General features: G+C 35.7%; 2 protein-coding genes across 2 annotated transcripts in view; both read left to right on the top strand.

Annotated features, from left to right (window-relative positions):
* Positions 1–23,225, top strand: part of LOC127862597 (transportin-1-like) — a 59,793-nt gene extending 36,568 nt beyond the window's left edge. Inside the window, exons 15-23 of the mRNA XM_052401787.1 lie at positions 503–610; positions 1,824–1,982; positions 3,246–3,333; positions 3,742–3,840; positions 10,800–10,895; positions 12,219–12,294; positions 17,309–17,483; positions 18,397–18,515; positions 19,631–23,225. Of these exons, the coding sequence (XP_052257747.1) occupies positions 503–610; positions 1,824–1,982; positions 3,246–3,333; positions 3,742–3,840; positions 10,800–10,895; positions 12,219–12,294; positions 17,309–17,483; positions 18,397–18,504 (909 nt within the window). The 3' untranslated portion in view covers positions 18,505–18,515; positions 19,631–23,225. The remainder of the gene's footprint in view (positions 1–502; positions 611–1,823; positions 1,983–3,245; positions 3,334–3,741; positions 3,841–10,799; positions 10,896–12,218; positions 12,295–17,308; positions 17,484–18,396; positions 18,516–19,630) is intronic.
* Positions 5,180–9,560, top strand: LOC127862596 (uncharacterized). Its single transcript, XM_052401786.1, has 2 exons — positions 5,180–5,375; positions 5,817–9,560. The coding sequence occupies exon 2, from the start codon at positions 5,844–5,846 to the stop codon at positions 9,018–9,020; it is 3,177 nt and encodes a 1,058-aa protein (XP_052257746.1). The 5' UTR covers positions 5,180–5,375; positions 5,817–5,843; the 3' UTR covers positions 9,021–9,560.
* Positions 23,226–24,377: the final 1,152 nt, after the last annotated feature.

The following is a 24,377-nucleotide window of genomic DNA, read 5'->3' as shown; positions in this document are numbered from 1 at the left end:
TTATAATCAACACATTCCAGAGATTTCCCTTGAACATAGCTGATGAAACATTGATCTCTAATAATCAACACATTCCAGAGTTTGCCCTTGAACATAGCTGATGAAACATTGATGGGTATTATAATCAACACATTCCAGAGTTTGCCCTTGAACATAGCTGATGAAACATTGATGGATATTATAATCAACACATTCCAGAGTTTGCCCTTGAACATAGCTGATGAAACATTGATGGGTATTAGTCACATTTGTGACACCAGGGCCCGCAAAAATTCCCCCTCCTAAGGGCTGTGGACCCCTTCCCCCAAAGTAGTGTGAGGGCCCTGGACACAGTTCTATTTTATACATGAAAAGTCAATTGCATTCTTTGTATATTATCCTTTTTTGAGGAATTTCAAGTCAACATAATAAAGGATGCTATTTAAGCCCTTAGAATGAAGGGTTATCATCGTTGTTCGTAGTAATTATGCATCACAATGTGAACATTACCATCTGATTTCAGTGTCTGTCCAGTGTGGCCACGGCCCTGCAGTCTGGATTCCTGCCGTACTGTGAGCCCGTCTACAGACGCTGTGTGTCTCTGGTGGAGCAGACCCTTGCACAGAACATGGTCAGTAGAGATACAAGACCCATTTGTGTCTTGTTCTGAGAAAACTGGGCTTAATGCATGTGCGTAAAGTGTCATCCCAGATTAGCCTGTGCAGTCCGCACAGGCTAATCAGGGACGACACTTTCCCCCTAAACTTGATTTTCGGCAAGGAGGGACTTCCTTGAAACTAAAAATACCATAAAAGCGGAAAGTGTCGTCCCTGATTAGCCTGTGCGGACTGCACAGGCTAATCTGGGACAACACTTTACGCACATGCATTAAGCCCAATTTTCTCAGAACAAGACCCATTTTATAGTATCCACGTTTGTCTGATGATCTGCCACATTATCGGAGCCTTGTTCTTACCATCGGCATGAATGTCTCCACAACTTTGTGTTCCAATTTAACTTCCAGCAACAATTATAATGAAATTTGCAAAATATTTATGAACCCAGCAATTGTATTTGGTTGAAATTCGTCACGATTGTCCAGCTCTCAATGTAATTATTTTTCCCCTTAATTTACCTTGAAATTGCCCTGTCAAATTAAGGTTTATTTTGTAAAAAAAACAAGCTTAATTAAGCTACAAAAATTAAGAGCGTTTTTGTAAATAATTCCAGCTATTTTCATTTAACCCTGTTGAATCATCTTAAATAAAGCAATTCAATATTTTATCATAAAGTCAGATATAAAACATGCAAATATTGTTATTTGAAAATAGTCGTAATATTCCTCATTTGGAGGGCTCCACCACCTTTACCCCAATGTTAAATAAACACCAAGGAAACCATTTAAGTCTAGATCTGGAAAAACAGGGCTTAATGCATGTGCATCAAGTGTCTACCCAAATTAGACTGGGCAATTCGCACAGGCTTATCAGCGATAGCTTTTCCTGCCTAAACTAGATTTTTGCTGAGATGATAAACAAAAAATACCATAAGAGCGGAAAGTGTAAGCACTGATAAGACTGTGTGGACTGCACATGCTATTCTTGAGCGACAATTAACTCTTTCAGTGCTGGAACCGAATTTTGAAAGTCTTTGCAAACAGTTTGGATCCAGATGAGACGCCACAAAACGTGGCGTCTCATCAGGATCCAAACTGTTTGCTATTCTGATAGTATTCTTTGAAAAAAATCTTAAAAAATGCTAATTTTAGAAATTCAGCAGACAACATTTTAGCAGACGATAAATTTCCCAGCATGCAAATGGTTAACGCATATTTCTGTGTTCAGGCCAGCATGCAGAACCCAGAGCAGTTTGACCCACCTGACAAGGACTTCATGATTGTGGCCCTGGACCTGCTGAGTGGGCTGGCAGAGGGCCTCAACCAACAGATAGAGGGACTCGTATCCAATAGCGACATACTCAAGTTCCTGTACCAGTGTATGCAGGTGTGTAGAAATGTCGGGGTGCAGGATCAATGGGGTTTTCATGGGTTTACACACGGGCTAGACAGAATGTAAACACACCGTTAAGAACTTAATTTTTGCAAACATCTCAAGTTATTGAAATACATTCTCAAAAATATTTAGTGCATTTTATAAAAGACCGTTTTTCTTACAGTTTGTGCCGATATCTTAAGACCATTTAAGTTCAATTAAGAATCCCACAATGTCGCGTGATCCTGCACCGTGAATGTGCTTGGCTTTGAGTCTGTGAGTTAGAGGGATGCATTTTGAGGACCTGTTGTATATCACAGGGATTTTATCTGATTTTGGGAAAAGGGCCTGGCCTTTTTTGAGGGGAAAAAAATCACGCGAAACGCCGGATTTTGGGGGAAAAAATATTGCAAAACGCCTGGCCCCGTGTTCACAAAACATTTTTTGCAATCGAAAATCGATTTTGATTGTCATTGAAAATGGATTTCCATTGTAGATGATAGGCAAAATGAAAATCGATGTCAGTTAAAATCGATTTTCGATTGCAAAATCGTTTTGTGAACACGGGGCCTGATTTTGGGGAAAATATGGAACGTCTTCAATATTCAATGTAATATATTTTACTGTTTTTTAAAACAAATTCAAGGCAACAGATAATTTAATTATGCAATATTTTTCTATTTTCTACACTGGATCAAACTAACATATTTAAAGGTTAAAAAAAATTTGGGGGGGGGGGGAGAATATGAAATCTAGGGGAAAATTTACCTGCTGAGGGGGAAAAAAATCTGAGGGGAAAGGGCCGTTTTTCTGCGGGTCACAAAGAAATAAAAAAAAGCTGTATCATATAGCAATGTTTCTCTGACAGAAGTTGTCAAGCCTTTGGCATACTCACTAACAACTTTCTGGGATAAGTTTATTAAGTAATTGAATGAAATGACAAGGATTGTCAGAACTTTTCTGTGTGCACATTTAAAAAAAAGAAAGTGGCTTATTATGGGAACACCTGTGATGGGCAAGTGATCAGGCAGGCGCCATCAAGGAGAACAGTTTCTGCTCAATAACTGGAACAGATTAAAGCTGATCACCATTAAACTTGGGATTGTTATGGGAATAATATCTTGGCCAAGATCAACAATCATTAAGCACTTCTGAATTGTGGGCCTTGTATGATTTAAAAAATAGCCAAATTCACGTTCAATAACCTTGTGTATACTACCTGAAGCTTTATCTTAAGTCTATCTTGGTGCTTATTCTGTTATGTGTGTTTTGTAGGACCCAATGCCAGAGGTTCGACAGAGTTCCTTTGCCCTGCTAGGGGACCTTACAAAGGCCTGCTTTCAGCATGTAAAACAGTGCATAGGTGAGAGCAAAGTAAATGTTTCACAGAACGTATGACATAGATTATGCACATAAATGTTTCGTATTCAAGTCCGCTGTTTAGCATTAATGTATCATCCTTTGAAAGCTGAAGGGGCGTAGTATCTGCATTCTCTACAAATATATAAATTGGACATTAAGCTGTGTTATGAAGAATTTAAAGAAAATATTAGTGCTGCAATAGATATCAGTAGTTGTAAAAGGTTTTATTAATTATTGTAAATTATAACAAAAATTTGACATTGAGTTTTAAAGCATTTAACAATTGAATTATCTATGGATTTAATATGTAAAGTTAAGGGTTTTCTTTGGGTTTTTACGAAAACAAATCTGTTAAATCTGTTTTGATCTGCTGTCATATATGAGTCTGGTATTTATGTTTATTTTTCAGGTGACTTCATGCCCATTCTGGGTCACAATCTGAACCCTGAGTATATATCAGTGTGCAACAACGCCACTTGGGCTATAGGAGAAATTTCAATCAAAATGGGTAAGTGTTTGACGACTTGAACCTGGTCATAAAAAAATGTGTAAGTCATTTATAATAAGAAACATGCTTAGTTTGAACATAAAAACGCATATGAACTGTTACTGCTACAGTGCTCCAGCTAGGATTTAAAAATGTCAGGGGGAGATATTTTGTCAAACGGGCACTTTGGAGTAGTGTTATTTTGTCAAATGGGCACTTGTGAACGCTGTTGTATCTGCAATGCTCCCTGTTGCATATAATTGTAATATAATATAATAATGTGCAGAACATATTATTTCCATTATTGTTTAACCATGCATATAAAATATCTACAATTAAGAATAAATTAATAACAATGTAATGAGAGATTGATAAATTATAAGTTGTTAATTTAATTTTGCCTTGTATTGATTTTACTTTTTCAGTTACTTTCATCTGCAATTCACAATTATTATTTTTTAACAGTTAAACTTTTTAATGCAAGTACCAATATTATTGCATAATTTTTTTTATATTATAAAAAATTATTTTGCCGACTTATGACCACCAAATTGAAAATGGAAAAAAAAATAGTTTCAATTTTTCAAATCACTTCAGTTAAAGTGCAAAGAGATTAACACTTGCAAATATTTTCCTAAATTTTGATACTGTTATCCATTTTGAACTTAAATCTTTTGTGAAATAATTATGAAAAATGTTCAAAGCACAAGAAATGCTGTGCTTTTACATTGTTCAGATCATCAGAAAACATGCATGACATTTCTACCAAAAATATTTTTGATGAATTCAGAACCACCAGTAAACTCTGGCTTTAAATAAAAATGGTGGGCCAAATTGACAATTGTTTACTAGCAACCCCAGCAGACCAGATGCTTATCAGCTGGTCAGTGGTGATTTTCCAATAATTGATATGGTCATCGCAGAAAATTCATTAACTCTTCATTATTAGATTTTCAATCTAAATGAAATCATAATAGCATTAATAAGTATTAAATTAGCTTTCCAATGAATATATTTTCGATTAAGTATTCATTAATTAAAGCTTTTAAAAACATAAGTTAATTCAGAATATCTTAACAATCAAGCAGATCGCTATCAGTTCTGTTTCCGATGGGCCAGTTTATGACACATACTTGCTCATTTCTTTGTTCCGGGTCATAAAACTCTTATGAATATTAATGAATCCCACATGCTTAGACTCGTTTTTGATTGGTCTACAATCCAATGTTTGTATCATAGCTGTATCTTAACCAGGAGCAGAGAAAAAAGTACCCAAAGTTAATGCCAATTATAATTAATTCGGCTGAATATTTTTTTAAGATACACATATTTTCTTAAACTGCACTCTTTACTCTTTCTAATGATATATAAATCATCATATTATACACAGTTTTAATCACCCGCATTAATACGTAAACACCGTACATGTGCTGGCATTTACCCATGCGACGCCATCTTTGTTATTTCACGAACGCTACAACTCTATAACCAGCGACGTCTTCTAATTTCCCAATAAATACCTAACCGTCAAACTTAATCCTGATCGGAATCGATTTGTAAGTAAATATTTTATTATATCTTAACGATTTTATAACATTAATGGTATTAAAATGACTAAAAATCATTATGAAATGTAGGGACAAGCAATAAGAAAAGAACGATTTTTTTTATGCTAGCAGGTGCCCGAAATGCGAAACACATTTACGCCTATAAACATTAAATATTCAATAATTAACGCACAAATACGGTCATATTTTATAGAATATAATTTTATTTGTTGTTTTATGCAGTTTTAGTAAAGAATTTGTGCATCTATTACGTGTTTTATCGTTATTTTCAATTGGTACGAAATGGGTACGGACGATCTGTTTGTTGTGGGCCGGTTCGTACCGAAGAATAAAAATCGGAAAATTAACAGTTTTTGAAACTATTTCGAAACATGAATACCATACTACAATCAATAAATAACTTGACATTTTTTTGTTGTATTTTTTCAGGTTAAAAACGATGCAGATGTAGCCAATATGGACTTCCCGGGTCCAATATGTCAGACACTTGGCATCTGTTGTGAAGATGTGAGAAATAGATCATTGCAAAAACTTGACTCCTTGAACAATGGGTTAGTGCTGGAAATTAATGAATTTTGCAAGAAAGAAAATTTGACAGTACAACAGATAGTTGAAGTTTTGGGATGTCTAAATGACAATTTCATTAATGCAAATGCAAAGGCTGTGCACATAAAGATACTGCGTGTTGCCGAACAAAAAAGGAAGCTTATAAGCAGGAAGAAAATCAAGGGGTTTAAAAGCGTAAATGAGCATTCAAATTCAGTATTTACATCTCCAGCATCGACCAAGAATGTGCAACATATGTCATCGGCAGAGCAAGTGACTGTATGTGACCACAGTTGTGAAAGTGATTCAAGTGCTTCACTACAGACAGAAGAGGGTGGTGCAAACACTATTCAGACTTGTGTGGGGTTAGAGAATTGTAGAGAAACATTAACTGTAACAAATACTATTGAAACACAAACTGAGCATGAAGATGTTAATGACGGTGATATTAAACAGTGGAATTTCAATAAGTATTTAATATGTCAACAACAGAAACGTCTGACGAAAATCAAGTACATCATCAAAAAGCAAACATCCAAAAATGAGTTGCTTCAACAAAGACATGGACATTATTCAATAAAAAATGTGAATAAAAGAGACGAAACAGCAAAACAAAATAAAACACAATTGCGAAAGACTCTGAGTGAAAACAAGAACCTGTGCCGTCGTTTAAGACTTGTTAATGATAAATTGACCCAACAGCGGAACAATGTACGAAGACTAACAAAAGAACAAATAGACAGTTCTCAGCAGATAGTGAATCTGCAAAAACTACTAGACTCAGAAAGGGCTAAGAAGGTATCTGCTCAAAAATCAAACAGTAAACTTAGGAATAAGGTGGCTTTTTTGAAAGGCAAAATTTCTTCTTTCAAAGCTGAAGGTAATGACAAATGCTTGAGCATCAAAAACATGGAGAAAAATGAAAAAATCAAGCAAGTGACAAATCTGCTCTGCGAAAAGGATGTGCAGCTGTCTGAATTGACAGAAGAATTGAACGAGCTTCAAGCATCTCGGCGGAAGGTTGAAACAAGGTCAGCCAAGGGTGCCTTTGCAAGCAATGTTCGTGAATGTGTTATTCAGTTAGCAGGTCTTGAGGTTGCAACTGAAAAAGTTACGCCAGTCATAGAGGTTGTTGCAGAGACACTATTTGACCACAAATTTGTAAGCAGAGAACTTCCAAACGCCTCCACAGTTCAAACAATAATTGACGAAGGTCATTTCTTAGCAAAAACTTTCATTGCAACAAAAATTGACAAGTGCAATAATTGGGGTTTGCACAGAGATGGGACGAGCAGAAAAAGGAAGAAGATCATTGACACCTCAGTCACCCTTGACAGTGGTGAAGTTATGAGTTTAGGCTTTACCAGTGTTTCAAGTGAGACAGCAGCTAGCATTACAAATGTAACCCAAACCCATTTGTCAGAATTAAGTGAACTCCATGGTGCAGTCAACCAAATCGTTGATCAAGACTACATTATAACTTCATTGAAGAAACTGTCATTTACTATGTCAGACAGGGCTGCCAATGAAAAGCTTGCCAACAAACTACTAAATAACTGGCGAACAGAACTGTTAGGACAATGTGAACATGAAAATGATGTTGCATCAGTGAAAAATTTCCATTGTATGGCCCATGTTCTTCTCGCATTTCACAAGTATGCATGTGACGAGATCAAGTTGTATGAAAAAGGCCTGATAGAAGAAGTGGGGCCAATAGGGCGTGACAGCCTTCCAAGGTTCAAGTCTTGGCGCAAGACGGGAACTGTTGTGGAGAGGGTGGTTCGGACAACCTCAGATTCTTTTGGGCCAGGTGGCAGTTACCTTGGGCTTCGAGATAAGTGGGAAGCCTATTGTGCTACAAAGGGTGTGAAGTCGAGGATAGGCAATTATAAAGACAACAGATTTAATTGCCTTTTCGAGACAGCAGCCCAAATTGTTGTGCATCACGCTGATTTCCTTCATGTACTCAATACTGCTAGTACTCTAAATCAGAAATTGGTATCTGTGAAAGCAGACTTGGAAACCCCAAGTGTGATGGTAATGCTATCCTGTTTAGCATTAATTTTTGTAAGGGTAACTGGTCCATATTGGAACCTCATTGTTTCTGGGACTGTGACCTACCTTGATGTCCACCAACATGTGCAGAAACTTCATGCTTACCTCCATAGATGTGCTGTCAACCCGCAGAACATTGACAATGATTGGATTGACGAGGAACATATTGTTGTACATGAAGACCTCTACCTCCAGGCCCTGAATAACACCGACATGGAAAGTCCAGTATTCATTTGTATGATGAAATCAATCTGCAGTGGAATGCTTAAAGCAGTCGAAAAACAAATGGCAGACTTTTTACCGAATGGGTTATTTGGTGAAACACCTGATGCCTCTACAGTAAAGAGCACAGCTTTTGCTCCATTGACCAATTTATCATGTGAGCATCACTTTGGAGACCTTGACAGCAGCCAGAGAAGGAGACCTAATGCCTCATTTCATCATCACTCATCTGTGCAGCTGTTGAAGAGAAATAGGCGTCAACTTTCTGAGTGGCTCTCAGGAATGGACGAGCAGGAAAAAGAAAATCTATGGCTTTCAGCTAGAAAAGGCGGGAAACAGCTTCGGTTAAAGCACCAAGCACAAGACAGGCGTGTTCACGAGGAAATTGTTTCATTGATGAATTCAAATAAAAAACAAAAAACATCTATCGACATTCCAGACTGTGAAGAAGACTGTGATGAAGAAGAATTCGATAACACCGATCAAAACCAGCTTTCCAGTCTTCTACCTGATGTAAATTCTGTGAAAGTGAATGACTATGTGATCATAGCTTATCAAGACAGGTGGTATCCTGGCTGTGTCAATGCATTGAAAGAAGATGACCAGATATGTGTGAACTTTATGACAGCCAGCAGACAAGCAGGAGTGTTTGTCTGGCCCATCAGAGACGATAAGCAGACTGTAGAAAAGAAGTTCATTCTGGATCTTCGCACCGCGCCAGAGTGCATTAACTCAGGACGGCAGTGGTTTTTTCCAAATTATGAACATTATGAAAAATTGTTTAATCAGTACAAGAAATTGTTCTTTTAAACAAAGAATGTACTACAAGAAACATTAGTCATTACTGTTGTTTAAACTTTCAGAGCAAAAGCTTATGTATACACATGTATTGTACAAAATTTATGTTGTATAAAGTTGTTGTATGGTACTTTATCTTCGGTATTGATTTTTACTGGACAATAAACTGTTAAATGTGTCTTTTAAACCACAATAACTTTGTTGTTTGTTGTTATATAGTATTTTTGATGTAAAAATTGGATTCCTTGTGAAAAAATACATAGGAATGTCAAGTTTTAACCAAATAAGACAATTATAACAAAAGTTAGAGCAAAATAAGTTATTTTGTTTCACGAACGAGGTCCGCGAAACGCGCACATATTATTTCCAAAATGCTCAGCCAAAAATTCACCGAAAAGTCAATTTTGAGCAAGTTAAAAAATGGCATAACTTTTGAACCAGTCAAGATATTTTAAAAATTCAAACTGATTTAAAAACTGCAAATCAAAACCTACAATCTGATAATAATCATTTAGCAAAAAAACATGTTTGAAAAAATCACTGGGGTTGCTATGTTTACTGGAAGTATCAATCAAATTGAGCTCAGAAAATAAACAAAAATAAACATCAAGTTCCATTTAAGTGACGTGAGATGGATTATAAAGAGCATGCAGGATGTCAACTATGGATTTATTAAAAAACCTCCCAGTAAGTGGAGGACATAATAATTATGAAAAGATTTGGAGGTTATATACGGTTTCATCATGGGCCAGGTTACCTATAGCTTGACCGGATATATCTGGTAGCAGCACTGCAATCGTAAATCAAACACTTATGAGGGCATTAAGACTGACCGGAACAGGACTGTTATATTAGTAAGGTGCTATTTGGAATCAAACATGTCAGTCTGTTATGAAACTTGTAGTCAATGGTGAAAGCAAAAAATATTAAAAGGGCAAGGTGGGGCCTCGGAACGGCAGGCTGGGGCTTTGAAATGGCAGAGCGTATATTTAGGCCCAGCTAGAGCTCTGCTGCTATGGAAATTCTTAGCATCAGTGCATTGAGAACTGGTAAACCAGGAAAGATGTGAGGTTTACTGACCACTGAAATGTGACTTAAATATTTATAAAAATGGTGAAAAATCCAAATGAACAAACAATAAAAATATAATGACTTAAAATGCTAAGGTTTCGATGACAAACCTAACTCAATTAGCAAAGCCTTGATGTTAATATTTTATCTTTTACTAGAATTTTTTTGGGAGACTCTTAAGTGCTTAAGTGCATTAATTTGGTTTTTAACCAAGTTTTCCAAAGGAAAAAACTGGTTATTAGATTGGCGAATGTCGGCGGGCTGGCGGGCGGAACAAGCTTGTCCGGGCCATAGCGTTGTCGTTCATTGTGAGAAAACAGAGATTTTAAAATCATTTGGCACACTTGTTCACCATCATTAGACGATGTGTCGCGCGAAAGAATTACGTCCATGTTTCCAAGGTCAAGATCACACTTTGAGTTCAAAGGTAAAAAATGGCCATAAATGAGCTTGTCCAGGCCATAACTATGTCATTCATTGTGAGATTTTAAAATTATACGGCACATGAATTTTTTGTTCACCATCATTTGACGGTGAATCACATGAAAGAATAACGTCAATATCTCCAAGGTCGCCACGACTAAAAATAGATTTATTTTCAAACAAGGGTTGTAACTTTAAACAATCAGTTCAGTTTGAGTTGTCTCCCTTTATCAGAATTTAAAAAAAATAATTGAAAACCTGGTTTCGTGACAATTTCGTCCCTTGTTAACATTTCAGGCGCAGAAATGAAAGAGTATATACCAGTTGTGTTAGGAAATCTAATAGAGATCATCAATCGACCCAATACTCCCAAAACACTGCTGGAAAACACAGGTATGCATGGGAAATATAGTAAACTAGTACTCTCTTGTCAGATCAATGGGTAATAGCACATGTACCTATGTATTCGATCTGCAAATGGGCTGGAATGCTTGAAACATATATATTTATTTTTAATTTTGCATTGTTTCTCGTCTGTTAGTTATAAGTTTACACACTTATTTAATTACACATGGCTGTGATGAGTTCTGGTCATTTATTTTAAAATGTGTAATATTAATTGTCAATTGTTGACTTATAATAATCACATAATTCTTAAAGTTTGCATTGAGTTGGTAGAGGAAAAAAAGCTACACATTAGTTAAGGCAAAGTGTATGTTGTTGTCTTGTATGTTATGGGTTTCAAGACTACCGAAAATTCTTGAATTGTTAATTTGTACTTGTATGTGAACGTATCCATGTTGTTATACAGGGTATAGGTGGCCCCGTTTGTAGCATGAACATAGCGTGAATACTGTTGTCATCGCTATCTTGCAGTCCTGTACTGGGCATGGTTGTTTTTTGTATGAAAGCTGTGTTTCTATAAAAAAAAATGGGCTTAATGTGTGTAAAGTGTTGTACCAGATTAGCGTGTGAAGTCAGCACATGCTAATCAGAGACAACATTTTCTGCTTTAACCCTTTGAATGCTGGGAAATTTGTCTTCTGCTAAAATGTCGTCTGCTGAATTTCTAAAATTAGCATTTTCTTTGATTTTTTTCAAAGAATACTATCAGAATAGCAAACAGTTTGGATCATGATGAGACGCCACGTTTGCAAAGGCCTTCAAAATTAGGTTCCCGCACTGAAAGGGTTAAGAAAAGACCGGTTTAAGCAGAATGTGTCGCCCTGATCAGTCTGTGTGGACCGCTTTACACGCATGCATTAAGCCCAATGTATCCCACAACGTCACACCTTTAGACAATTGTGAGACACTTGTAACTATGACTACAGGTGTTGGGAGTCTGAGACTTTGCTTAATTGCCAAAGTTAATATGATTGTCAATTTCAAGTAAATGTTGTAGAAAGTTCTTAGTTTTTAATAGCGGAAAATCATTTTATAATAATAGAGCTTTATCCAAATCAAAGTGTGTTTGAAAAAAAATGTGATATGATTATTTTTGTTCAAATGAAAAAAGCCATTGCGCAACAGTTTACAGGAAACAACCATGGCTGTGGAAATTATTTTTTAATCTAACCATAGAAAAGTTCAATAATATGAGGTGTTTGTCAACTTGTGTTGTTTTGAGATGACAATGCTTGTTTGATTGAGTTTCTTATTTGTTGTTTCCTTGTTTCTCTCCGTTGCTGTTCCTCACCACTCCGTTGTGGACTGTAGCCATTACTATTGGTCGACTTGGGCTTGTCTGTCCCGGGGAGGTGGCACCAAACCTGCAGCAGTTTATACGCCAATGGTCGGTAGCCTACGTTTTTAATGATAGCTTGTACTGCCTTTGTTTGTATTTGAGTCGTGTTCACGGAAAATGGGGTGTAATGCAGGTACATTAAGAGTCGTCCCAGATTAACCAGTGCAGTATGCAAAGGCTAACTAAACAGGGAAAAACTTTCTGCCTTTATGGTATTTTTGTTTAAAGGAAGTATCTTCTCAGTGAAAATCCAGTTTATGTGGAAAGTGTTGTCCCTGATTAGCCTGTGCGGATGACACTTAATGCACGTGCATTCAACCTGATTTTCTCAGTGGAAAGCTTATTTCTGTGTTTTTTTTTAAGTGTATGGTATATTTATATTTTTATCTGATGCTTTACGATTAAATTGTAATTGTAAAGTATATGTATATTTCATAAAAAATAACAATTGAAAAACACAATCTAAAATGTTTTCTGTTGTTATCCTGTATGGTTAATATATATATATAGCTTGATCTTATTTTGGTTTATGCATTATTGAAGGTAAATTTAGAATGATTACTGGGCTATGTTGTCAGTATTTTGTTGCAGTTAACTGTTCACCATTTTCTTTAAGAAACCAGATTGAATGTTGTTAATCTTATGTGAGCTTAATACATGGGGTTCAGTGAAAGTATGATTTTTAGCTCGACTATTACCGGTATATATGAAATATATATAGAAGAGCTATCCTACTCAATCCGGCGTCGGCGTGAGCGTGCAAATGTTAAAGTTTGCATACCACCTCAAATATTTTCTATGTCCCTTGACATATTGCTTTTATATTTTCCATACTTCTTTACCAACATGACCCCAACCTATAAACAAGAGCAGACAACTGTATCAAGCATTTTGTAAGAATTAAGGCCCTTTTTCCCCTTAGAATATTGAAAATTTGGTTAAGTTTTGTGTTTAGGTTCACTTTATTCCTAAAGTATCAAAGCTATTGCTTTCATAATTCAATTACTTTCTTACTATCATGAGGGTACTGTATTTGGCAAGTTAAATTTGACCTTTACCATTGAACGGCCTTGACTCTCAAGGTCAAATTAATAAATTTTGCTTAAATTGCCATCACTTCTTTATTTATGATCATATTTGATTCATACTTTGACAAAACAACACTTACCTGGCATACCACAATGGATTCCACCCAAACCACCCCCCACGCCCCACCCCAGAATACCCCCCCAGCCCCCCCCCCCCCCAAAGTTTTTTTTTTCCTTTTTTTTTCTTATTTTTGAAACATCATCTAATAAATGACCCCCCTTTTTTTTTGGTAACAACAAAAAACAAGTATTTATTTATTTATTTTATTTTTGAAGGACCGTCCAACCATCCCACTCAAGCTATTGCTATCAAACTTGAAATAAAATCTTATTACTTTTTTTTATGTCTTTACAAATGTTCAATAGATTGTGGAAAATATATCTGAACTCAGAATCGTCTATAGAGTATAACTTCTTTAAACCATAAGGGATCAATATGTTTCAATTATGGTCCTCTTCCACTTAGACTATGACTATATTACCTTGACCTTATTGAATATGAACAATTTCCCCATGATGGGTTACGTTATACTGTCAAGCACTCGAATAGTCGAGCGCGCTGTCCTCTGACAGCTCTTGTGTTTGTTGGTACTTGGTTTAAAGTAGTGTTTTGTCTGTGTTTTTATTAATTTAAGGTTAAATATCATTATTTACATCCCCAAAAGACAATGTTTTAAACCCCTGGTATTAATCTGTGCTAACAAAGTAGAAATAATTACTGAAAAAATTTGCATTGACATGTAATGATCATTTTGACAATATGCTTGTAGCTTTTATGCCAAAAACCAGTGTTCTAGATAAGCTGCGTATCAGCGTAATATACGCATTAAAAATATCAAGATACGCTCAATTTATCATTTCCGTGCGTACATTTAAGCAAGCCAATCTGGACTTATGCAAATGATGTAAATTCTCTGCGTACAACCTAAACAAAAAATATAAACAGCTGATTGTCTTTCGCCAAAATATGAGACTGGTTATCGTACAAATTAGAGCTAATTAGTGCGCTGGATTGTAAAAATAGTTGGCCAGTCGGTGTGTATACTCTGTATCATCCAGACGCATGGTAAATTAAGTATTGATTTTTTTTAACAAACAGTCAAACGCTTATGTGTTTATTTACATGAAAAGGTCAGCATGGCTTCTTAGAAGCCAAAACTAATTATTTCTCAAAGTAAAATTGATTCATTGTATACAGCAAAAGTTGTATCGAGTAAAAACATTGTACTGCAAATATTGAATGATTGAATTTCCTCTGTTTTCAAAACAAAAGGACACACTTAACTGTTGAAAGTTGGCAAAAATATTTTCCTTGGCTCACAGGCCTATAAACCAAGGGCAGTTAAAAAAAACACTTTAAGAAGCCTACTACTGTGAAGGAATACACATAGTTAATGGTTTATTGTGTTTAACATGATTAAAGTAGTGTGTCTGTACCCCGGCTATATTCTTTTTTTACTTTTAGCAAATAACCCTTCAAGCAAGGCAAAATTTAACCATTTACCCCCATGCAGTGAAAAGTGGGAGTATTTACCCCAATGGGTAAAAAATTATCTATAACGATGAAAAACGTAAAAATTCTCTGCTTTTGAATGTGTTAATAATCTTTTTAGAAAGTGTGTAGCCATTTACTTAAAATATTGTTATTTATTTATCTTAATATTGGGTTTTCCACTGTTTCTGCTCACATTTTTATGCTCCCTCAAAAATTTTGGGGGGAGCATATAGTCGCCACTTCGTCTGTCCGTCCGTCCGTGTGTCCGTCCGTACACATTTTTTGTCCGGGCTATTTCTCAGCAACTAATGATCGGAATTCAATTAAACTTTATGGGAAGCTTCACTAACAAGAAGAGATGTGCATATTATCAGCGGGTTCTGGTCGGATGATTTTTCACAGAGTTATGGTCCTTTGAAATTTTCCATTAACTGTACATATAGTGCAATTCTTGTCCGGGCTATGTCTCAGCAACTAATGACCGGAATTCAATGAAACTTTATGGGAAGCATCACTACCAAGAGGAGATGTGCATAATATCAGCGGGTTCTGGTCGGATGATTTTTCACAGAGTTATGGCCCTTTGAAATTTTCCATTAACTGTACATATAGTGCAATTCTTGTCCGGGCTATTTCTCAGCAACTAATGACCGGAATTCAATGAAACCTTATGGGAAGCTTCACTACCAAGAGGAGATGTGCATAATATCAGCGGGTTCTGGTCGGATGATTTTTCACAGAGTTATGGCCCTTTGAAATTTTCCATTAACTGTACATATAGTGCAGTTCTTGTCTGGGCTATTTCTCAGCAACTAATGACCGGAATTCAATGAAACTTTATGGGAAGCTTCACTACCAAGAGGAGATATGCATATTATCAGCGGGTTCTGGTCGGATGATTTTTCACAGAGTTATGGCCCTTTGAAATTTTCCATTAACTGTACATATAGTGCAATTCTTGTCCGGGCTATTTCTCAGCAACTAATGACCGGAATTCAATGAAACTTTATGGGAAGCTTCACTACCAAGAGGAGATGTGCATATTATCAGCCGATTCTGGTCGGATGATTTTTCACAGAATTATGGCCCTTTGAAATTTTCCATTAAATGTACATAATAGTGCAATTCTTGTCTGGGTATTTTTCTCAGCAACTAATGACCGGAATTCAATGAAACTTTATGGGAAGCTTCACTACCAAGAGGAGATGTGCATATTATCAGTGGGTTCTGGTCGGATGATTTTTCACAGAGTTATGACCCTTTGAAATTTTCTATAAAAAAATTCTTGTCCCCCCAATTACTGTGCCCTCAAGACGTTTCCTTTTATCTGAATATATAGTGCAATATTGTGACAAAAAAACCTTTGGGGAGCATCACCCGTCTCCGACGGTTTCTTGTTTAGAGAGTTATGGCCCTTTAAAAATTTTAAGTTGCTAAACCATCCATCGTATTATTTTGTCCAAAGTTATGCCTCTCAAGATGTTTCCTTTTATCTGAATATATAGTGCAATATTGTGACCAAAAAAAACTTTGGGGAGCATCACCCGTCTCCGACGGTTTCTTGTTATCTACTAAAAGCCAAAAGTCATGAAAAAGTTTTTAGCCAATTAATTCTTGATTAATGTACAATTTTATGTTCAACTGTTTCTTTAGACATTGTTATGCTCCCCCAAAATTTATTTTGGGGGTAGCATATAGTCGCCGCTTCGTCTGTCCGTCCGTGTGTCCGTCCGTGCACAATTTTTGTCCGGGCTATTTCTCAGCAACTAATGAACGGAATTCAATTAAACTTTATGGGAAGCTTCACTACCAAGAGTAGATGTGCATATTATCAGCAGGTTCTGGTTGGATGATTTTTAACAGAGTTATGGCCCTTTTAAATTTTCTATAAAGAAATTCTTGTCCCCCCAACTACTGTGCCCTAAAGATGTTTCCTTTTATCTGAATATATAGTGCAATATTGTGACAAAAAAAAACTTTGGGGAGCATCACCCGTCTCCAACGGTGTCTTGTTTAAACTGTTTTTGTTGCCTATGTAATGTTCAACAGCTCTACAGAGCTTCAATTTTTATCCCTTAGGATGCTTTACATCAGTTTTTCTTTGATGATAACCTACATAAGTTATTTCAAGTCCTTCACTTCATTTTAGGAATATGACTTGATGTTGTACATGTGATATTGGTTATTTCATCCACAATTATTGACTTAACTTAAAAAAATGTATAAGTAAGGATAAATGAATTAAATGTTGTTGTTTTTCCCACAAATTACATAAAATATAAAATTCTGTACAAACAATTAGTAAAATGGTTTTACAACTTTATAAGTACATAATATATCTACAAAATTCAACGAAAATTTGGGAATTTTCCAACCTGATTTTGGGGTGAAAAGATATTGTTGCTATTTTGGAAGTAGACCCCAAACTTGGTATTTTTTCAGTGAAAAAAGCCTTGCATGTATAATTTGTTACCCGCAGGTGCACATCGCTGCGAAACATCCGTGACAATGAGGAGAAGGACTCTGCGTTCCGAGGCGTGTGTCACATGATCAGCGTGAATCCAGGAGGCGTTGTTCAAGACTTTATCTTCTTCTGTGATGCTGTCGCCTCATGGGTTCATCCTAAATCTGACCTGAAAGAGATGTTCTATAAGGTGGGTCTACTAGTTTCTTGCTCTTAGATATAAGTTATATTTTTATGCCCCCGAAGGAAGGCATATAGTGATCGGACCGTCCGTCCTTCCGTCTCACTTGCATTTCCGTCCTTCTGTCACACTTGCATTTAGGTTTCGAAAAACACTCATAACTTCTATGTCCCTTCACATTGCAACTTGATATTTGGCATGCATGTGTCTAGAAATACTGCTAAAAAAGGTAGTTTTCTGGATCCTGCAATTACTTTAAAAGTTCTTCATATTTTTTCATGAAACTTGAAACATGGATAGATGGCAATATGGACATTATGCACGTCATTATATTTTGCTCCTACGTAAAAAATTCTGGTTGCTATGGAAACAAATATATAAAAATATATATATATATCTGACAATGGTGTAATTTCTTACAATGGTGGAGCTGGTTGGGGACATATATTGCTTGGCAATAGTCTTGTTATTCCTATGTCTGGTGGCATGCAGTGTCCCATGTCTGGTGTGCTGCATCAACTTTTAGCTTGTTACCAGTTTAGGGGCCACATTTGTCATCCAATCCTGATGAAACTTGGTTACATGTTTCCCTTTACAATAATTCAGGTTTTGAAATAAAGCTAATGTAATAAACAGGTTAATCCTAAATTAAGGTCACCAGGCCAAATCTTAGAAAAACCTTCTAAGGTCTGCAGACCTTGAAATATGTTCATATATTTATCAATTTCTCTGCAAATATTGCATTATTTAAACACTTTATCTATTTTTTGCAGGTCTTGAAATATTTTCCCACCCAAGTCTTTCTCTAGTATAACAGGGTTTGATGCATGTGTGTAAATTGTTGTCCCAGATTAGCCTGTGCAGATGACACCTTACGCACACGCAGGCCAGTTTTCCCATACCAAGGCTTGTTACTTTGCAGATCTTGCACGGGTTCAAGGACCAGGTTGGAGAGGAGAACTGGAAGAAGTTCTCAGACCAGTTTCCAGTCCCACTTCGGGAACGACTCGCACAGCACTACGGGGTGTGACAGGTCCAGGGGTAAGTAACTTGCTTAATATTTCAACCTTGTTGCGGTTAAACTGGGCTGAATGTATGTGAGTAAAATGTCATCCACTATTAGCCTGTGCAGTCCTCCCAGGCTAATCAGGGATGATGCTTTCCGACTAAACTGGATTGTTACTTTGAAGAGACTTTCTTTCAATGAAAAATTTCATTGAAACAGAAAATGTTGTCCCTTATTAGCCTTTGCACACTGCATGGGCTTGTCTGGAACAACGCTTTATGCATTAACCTGAGTTCTCAGCTCACTGGGTAATCTTGCAAAGACATGGCTACAAGATGTTTAGTATGAACATTAAGAAACAGGCTGTAAAAAGTGCAAGTTTAAGGGGTTAACAAGGATTGGTTTTTCCACTTTAATGATGTGATTTGTAGATAGTTTGATTTATATATAGTTTAAGGAATTAGCAGTTACAATTTTAACACAAGTTAAACAGTTAAGCACCCAACGTTTAAAATTGCGGCTGAGACCTTGCAGAATTACTGAAATATAAGTTTGGAATTGTAATGGTATGTATGTTACAGAGCACTCATCATACTACTCAAACTTTGCTAAGGATCACTTTTTAGTTTCACATTATCTTCAATTTAATTTAATATAATTTAATTTGTTTTTTTGCAGGTTTTGATATTTGAATGTGTGTTTTTGACTTTATTTTGAAGTATTGATTTATCATTGATGCGTGACGCTGGCTGAATCTAGCTGGGAATGAACTTAAAATTACACAAACTATAAAAAGTGAACCTTAGCAAAATTTGAGTAGTATATTTTCACTACTCAAAATTTGCTAAGGATCACTTTTGATAGTATGTGTAATTTGAAGTTCACCCCTAGCTAGATTCAGCCAGCGTCACGCCTCAATAATAAATCAATACATAAAAATAAAATAAAAAACATTCTAATATCAAAACCTGCAAAATAACAATTTAAATAAAATTTAATTAAATTAAAAGAGAATGTGAAAATTAAAAGTGATCATTAGCAAATTTTGAGTAGTATATTTTCTATGAGAAAACAATACAATATCTATACATGTTGAAGATACTAAAAAAAAATTGTATGATCTGAAGTGTTGATTTTATTTCTTTTTCAGACGCGGGGAAAAACTGGGTAAACCTCTAATCAAGGGCGGGAGGTGGGAGGGATCTCTCCATAACCTTACTTCGGACCTCGGTGGGCGGGCATCGCGCTGGGAAGGGAGGGAGGGCACAGCAGGGGTCAACCAGGCCCCTGTCTACATACGCGCCAGGGAATAGGGGCTCTAGATGGCGGTCAAATCGCGGAACCGTCACTACCTTCGCGAAACATGGGTGGGCACGCGTCAATAAAGCTATAAATCGTGGGTGGGACCATTATCTCCGTTGTTGAGCTGTAGCGGACACCTTTATCAACATCATCCATCTGACATTGCTGGCGTCTGGGACGGCCATAGCCGATCATCGCGGAAGAACGTCAGACTGAGGACACACAAAATGGTGGGAAAAAAATCTTTCCAGTACCCACCTAAAAGAACACAAACATGTGTGGACAAACATAATTATGTTATTATGTTCTGTAAAGACTAAGCATTTTAACTAGGATGCCAAGGTTTCCATCTGGAATGTACTTCAAATCTTTGCTTCTGATGTAAAATTCATATGATGTTATATGTAGGCATCCAGAGCAAGGCTATAAGATTGCATCTATAGCGGGTTTGAAATTTTGCAAAGTTACGCACACACAAGTTTATAGTCTGTTGATTGATATTGTTAAAATTGAAGTGATACTCATTCTTCATCTACCCATTTATCAAAGTAAGCATTTAAGGTTTTCATCGAAGATACTTTGTGCGATATGATGAGCACTTTAAGGGCTGGTTTTAATACATGTAGGCTTTTTTTGGGGTTTATCCGCGAAATTTAGTACAGGGGAAGGTTTTTAAGATTATATCCACAAAGTATCTTCAAAGAAAACAGGATTTGGACATTCTCTGAAACTGATCTTTGGATATGATAAAACACTTAACTCTTGAAATTCAACTATTAATTAAAATAAAACATTGATTGATATACTGATAAATGGAACACCTTGTTTTGAAAACACTAAAAAACAATTTGTGTTTGATAAAAATTAAAATGAACCATCATAAATAAAAATTAATGAAACATATTAGTTTCAAAATATTGAAACCTATTTGATTGCATTGGTTTGAGTGATTGTTCCTTGTGGCTGAGACCATAGTTGTGTAACCAATATAAGCTATTTATTCCTATTTAATCGTGGAATGTTTCTTTCGTTTCGAAATCTTTGTGCTTAAAAGCAAACAGACATTCCGAATAATTCTGCTGCAAAGGATCTTATCATTCATGGTCTAATTTGTCCAGAGAAAATTCTGGGAGAACCAGTCAAAATATTAATTAAAGAAAATATGGACAATTAGCAGTTATAAATGTTAAGTATTTTTCGCTTTCTTGAATATCCAGAATAATATAGATTTCAAGAAATAGAATGCCGCAAGAACTTATGAAAATGCATGATTGTATATGCTTTAGTGAAAATGGTGGAATAGAGAATACCAACTGAAGATGGGGTAGATGTGCATGTATTTATTGTTCGTTTGTGTGAATCATTTTCATGGACGGCCAAATGGTTATTCACAAACTACTTCGGAATGTCTAGCTTATTACACAGGTGTGAATGTTGTCCTGCCTGACTGGTTTGTTGCAAAGCTAATTATTTCTATCTCTAAATGTAGTCCCAAAAGCTAACCCTTTACCCCTTAGGTATGTATTTTGACTCATGTTTTGTCCTTTTAAAAGTTACATTGAATTTAATAACTTTCTTACTAAATTCAAGTCTTAAAGGCTTCATTTCCAACCCTTAGTTACTGATGAGCAGCAAACCGCATAAAATCTGAGCAGACTGCGAGTTACTTGCAGGCTGTTCTGGTTTTATGCTGGTTGCAAAAGCCATTTTCACTTTGCTTCTTATAAGGGTAAGGGTGAAGTGAATGTTACATATGGACTGTTTTTTTTTTGCATTCCATGAGGAATTTAAAAGATTTCTAGATCTTTCCTTCGTGCTTTCATCACAGTGAATATATTATTAAAGATTTGAATTTTGGTTCTAGTAGGTTTTTTGAAAGACACAAGTGTGAAATGAATAATGAATAAAAGATCAAAAACAGTATACTTGTATATGCATTCAAATATTTTTTTGTTTAGATAAAATTGTTTTATAACCAAAGGAAACATGATACTTAATGTGACTCGTACTCAAATAAATGTTAATTGGCAGTATTCCAAAATATGACCATTGTTTTTCTAAGTGATTGGTTGTGTTAAATGTGGTTGTATACTTTGTTAGGAGAAACGAGTACTTTTTTTATCAAGGATCGATAATTTACTCTATGTTTGGGTAGTTTTCAGATGTTGAGTAATTGCCTTGGCAAAGAAACAATCAGTTAATTAACTACTCTACAGGGCTGTTTTTCTTCGCTGAGAATGGCAGTTTTCCCCAAATTTGAAAAGTTTGTGGCTCAAATTTTCACAATTTAGAGAAGTTTAAGACTCAAAATTTCATAAGATGGAAATGTTCTTGACTTATTTTGTCACAATTCTGAGCAGTTTACGACTTTTTTTCACAAAAAGAGGGAGTGAAGACGGCTTCACAAAAATGGTGGGAAAAGGCCTTAAGCATAAAATTAAAAAAAGTGATTGATAATATCCAAAACATACATCTTCAGAAAATTTAGTTCTGAAAAATAACACAACAGCATTTTTGCAAATTTAAAAAAGCTTTTACAGAAGATGTATTTACTGTTGTATCCATATGATAGCAACATGTTTGTGCCAGAATGATTGAATGTGTAAATGGTGGAATGCAGATTATTTGTGCTTGAGTTTGAACTTACTGTATTGTAACTTGCTTTGTACAATTTTGTTTCTGATAAACCTTTTCTCTTAACTTGCACACATTAGCAGAAAACTGTTAGGCAAAGACATGGCATGTAATTACCAACTTTCACATGCATTTAAGTTTTAAAGAAATGTAAAAAAAAAAAATGATTTTGAAATACTACGCAATTGTTTAAAAGCTAATCAAATGTTAAATAATTTTTTTTAAATGTTTTATATTGGAAGTAATTTTATAAAGTTGTTAAAATGCATATTTGCTTGTGACAAAATCTTAATTAAAAATGAGAATTGTAAGATTGTTTCTCAAGTTTCAACTAAGATTCTTTATATATACCAGCCTAGGAATACATCTAAAGGCAGTATAGTAAATCATTGTTCTGTCACATGCCATATGTTTACTTGCAATATTCCAGTTTTAAAAATAGTTTAAATCAAGTGTGTATTGAAAGGCTATTGAAACCAAATAAAGAACAGTCCAAGATTTGTCTGTATAATTTTGTCAACATGTAGACCAATTTTTTGCAATTCATATGCATATGAATTGAAGCCTTTGTGGTTACATTTTAGTTCTTAGCAAGATCACTTTGTTAACAGTGTGCCCTCTGTACATTCTTTGGCTTCCAAAATTTTGTTCCAAGTGGATTTTTTTCTTATTTCATGCTTTGTTATATCTGTCTTTCAAATCTAGTACTCTTTTTGATAGTTTTTTAAAAGTCTTTCAGAGCTCAGTTAGTAAACTGTTGTTTTTTAAATGTATGCATGAATAAATAAAACACATTTTAGCCAGCTGAACTTGTGGTCTAATTCCTATTGTATTTGTTGTGTCGAGGTCCCAAGGTATTTATGAATATCTTTGCATAAGGTTAATCCAATTTTAATACCTGTGTTCATGCAATTCATGAAAATTTCAGCAAAAAGTTTACTAAATGGAAAACTAGAAGTATCTTATTCATGCTGAATCTCCACGCCTTAGATAGAATACAAGAGAACAATATACACAATGCAATCAATAACATTACTTCTGACCTTGTACGAATGTATTTAATATACTGCATTTGTGAAAAGTATTGCAAGTGAAGTAAAGTAGCTACATGAATACGATTTATTTCGTCTTTTCTCTATATTTTACTTGCATATTTTTTATTAATGAATGAGATCTTATGGAGTAGTGGATAGAACAAGTTCAATTATAAATACGAGGTCATTCTTAATAAGCAGTAGCTTTAATTCATGTCGAGAACGGCTACCAAGTGTATAAATAAAAATTCCCAATTAACCCTTTATGCCTAGCGTCTAGAAAAAAGGCCTTGGCAAACAGCGTAGACCCAGATGAGACGCTGCATGATGCGGCGTCTCATCAGGGTCTGCGCAGTTTGCTTAAAGGAATTGCTGTAAGAAATATTCTAAATATAGAAATAAGTATACTAGAAATCCCTAATTTTGGAAATAAATTGATCCAATTAAGGATGGGAGAGTCCACAAGCCATAAATGGGTTAATTGAAATTCTTTGGACTGTGGTTCACTGGACGTTCATTGATGCGTATGTATGTTCAGAGTGTTACCACTAGATACGTTAAAATAGAATTATTACATAGGGAACGACTTTCACATAATCGGTGCGTTTTATTGTTACTTATCGAGCTGACAGCATGTTGCCTAAGTAGGCCAAATAAGTTAGGGTTTTTAATTTACGAGTGAACATTGCGTTTTCGAGTCATACAATTAATTATTAGCAACATCATTAATAAATGAGGTGCGTCATGCAAAATGGATCTTGTGCAATATGTGGCCAGCGTAGCTGAACCCAAGTCTGCACATTCACGCAGTCTGGTCAGTAGCTACCATGTCTGCTATAGTCATGTAGCGGTTTCGTACTCGTGAGCGGACAGGGTGGGTCCCAAACCATGCTGGTCCCGAGCTATCCTGTCCGCATATGACATAAG

Source organism: Dreissena polymorpha, chromosome 16 (genome assembly GCF_020536995.1).
Source record: "Dreissena polymorpha isolate Duluth1 chromosome 16, UMN_Dpol_1.0, whole genome shotgun sequence".
NCBI lineage: Eukaryota > Metazoa > Mollusca > Bivalvia > Myida > Dreissenidae > Dreissena > Dreissena polymorpha.
Note: the sequence above shows the minus strand (reverse complement) of the source record. Positions and strands in the feature narration are given on the sequence as shown.

Coding starts and splice junctions, on each gene's coding strand:
- LOC127862596 (XM_052401786.1), top strand. CDS start 5,844: ATGGACTTCCCGGGTCCAATATGTCAGACACTTGGCATCTGTTGTGAA.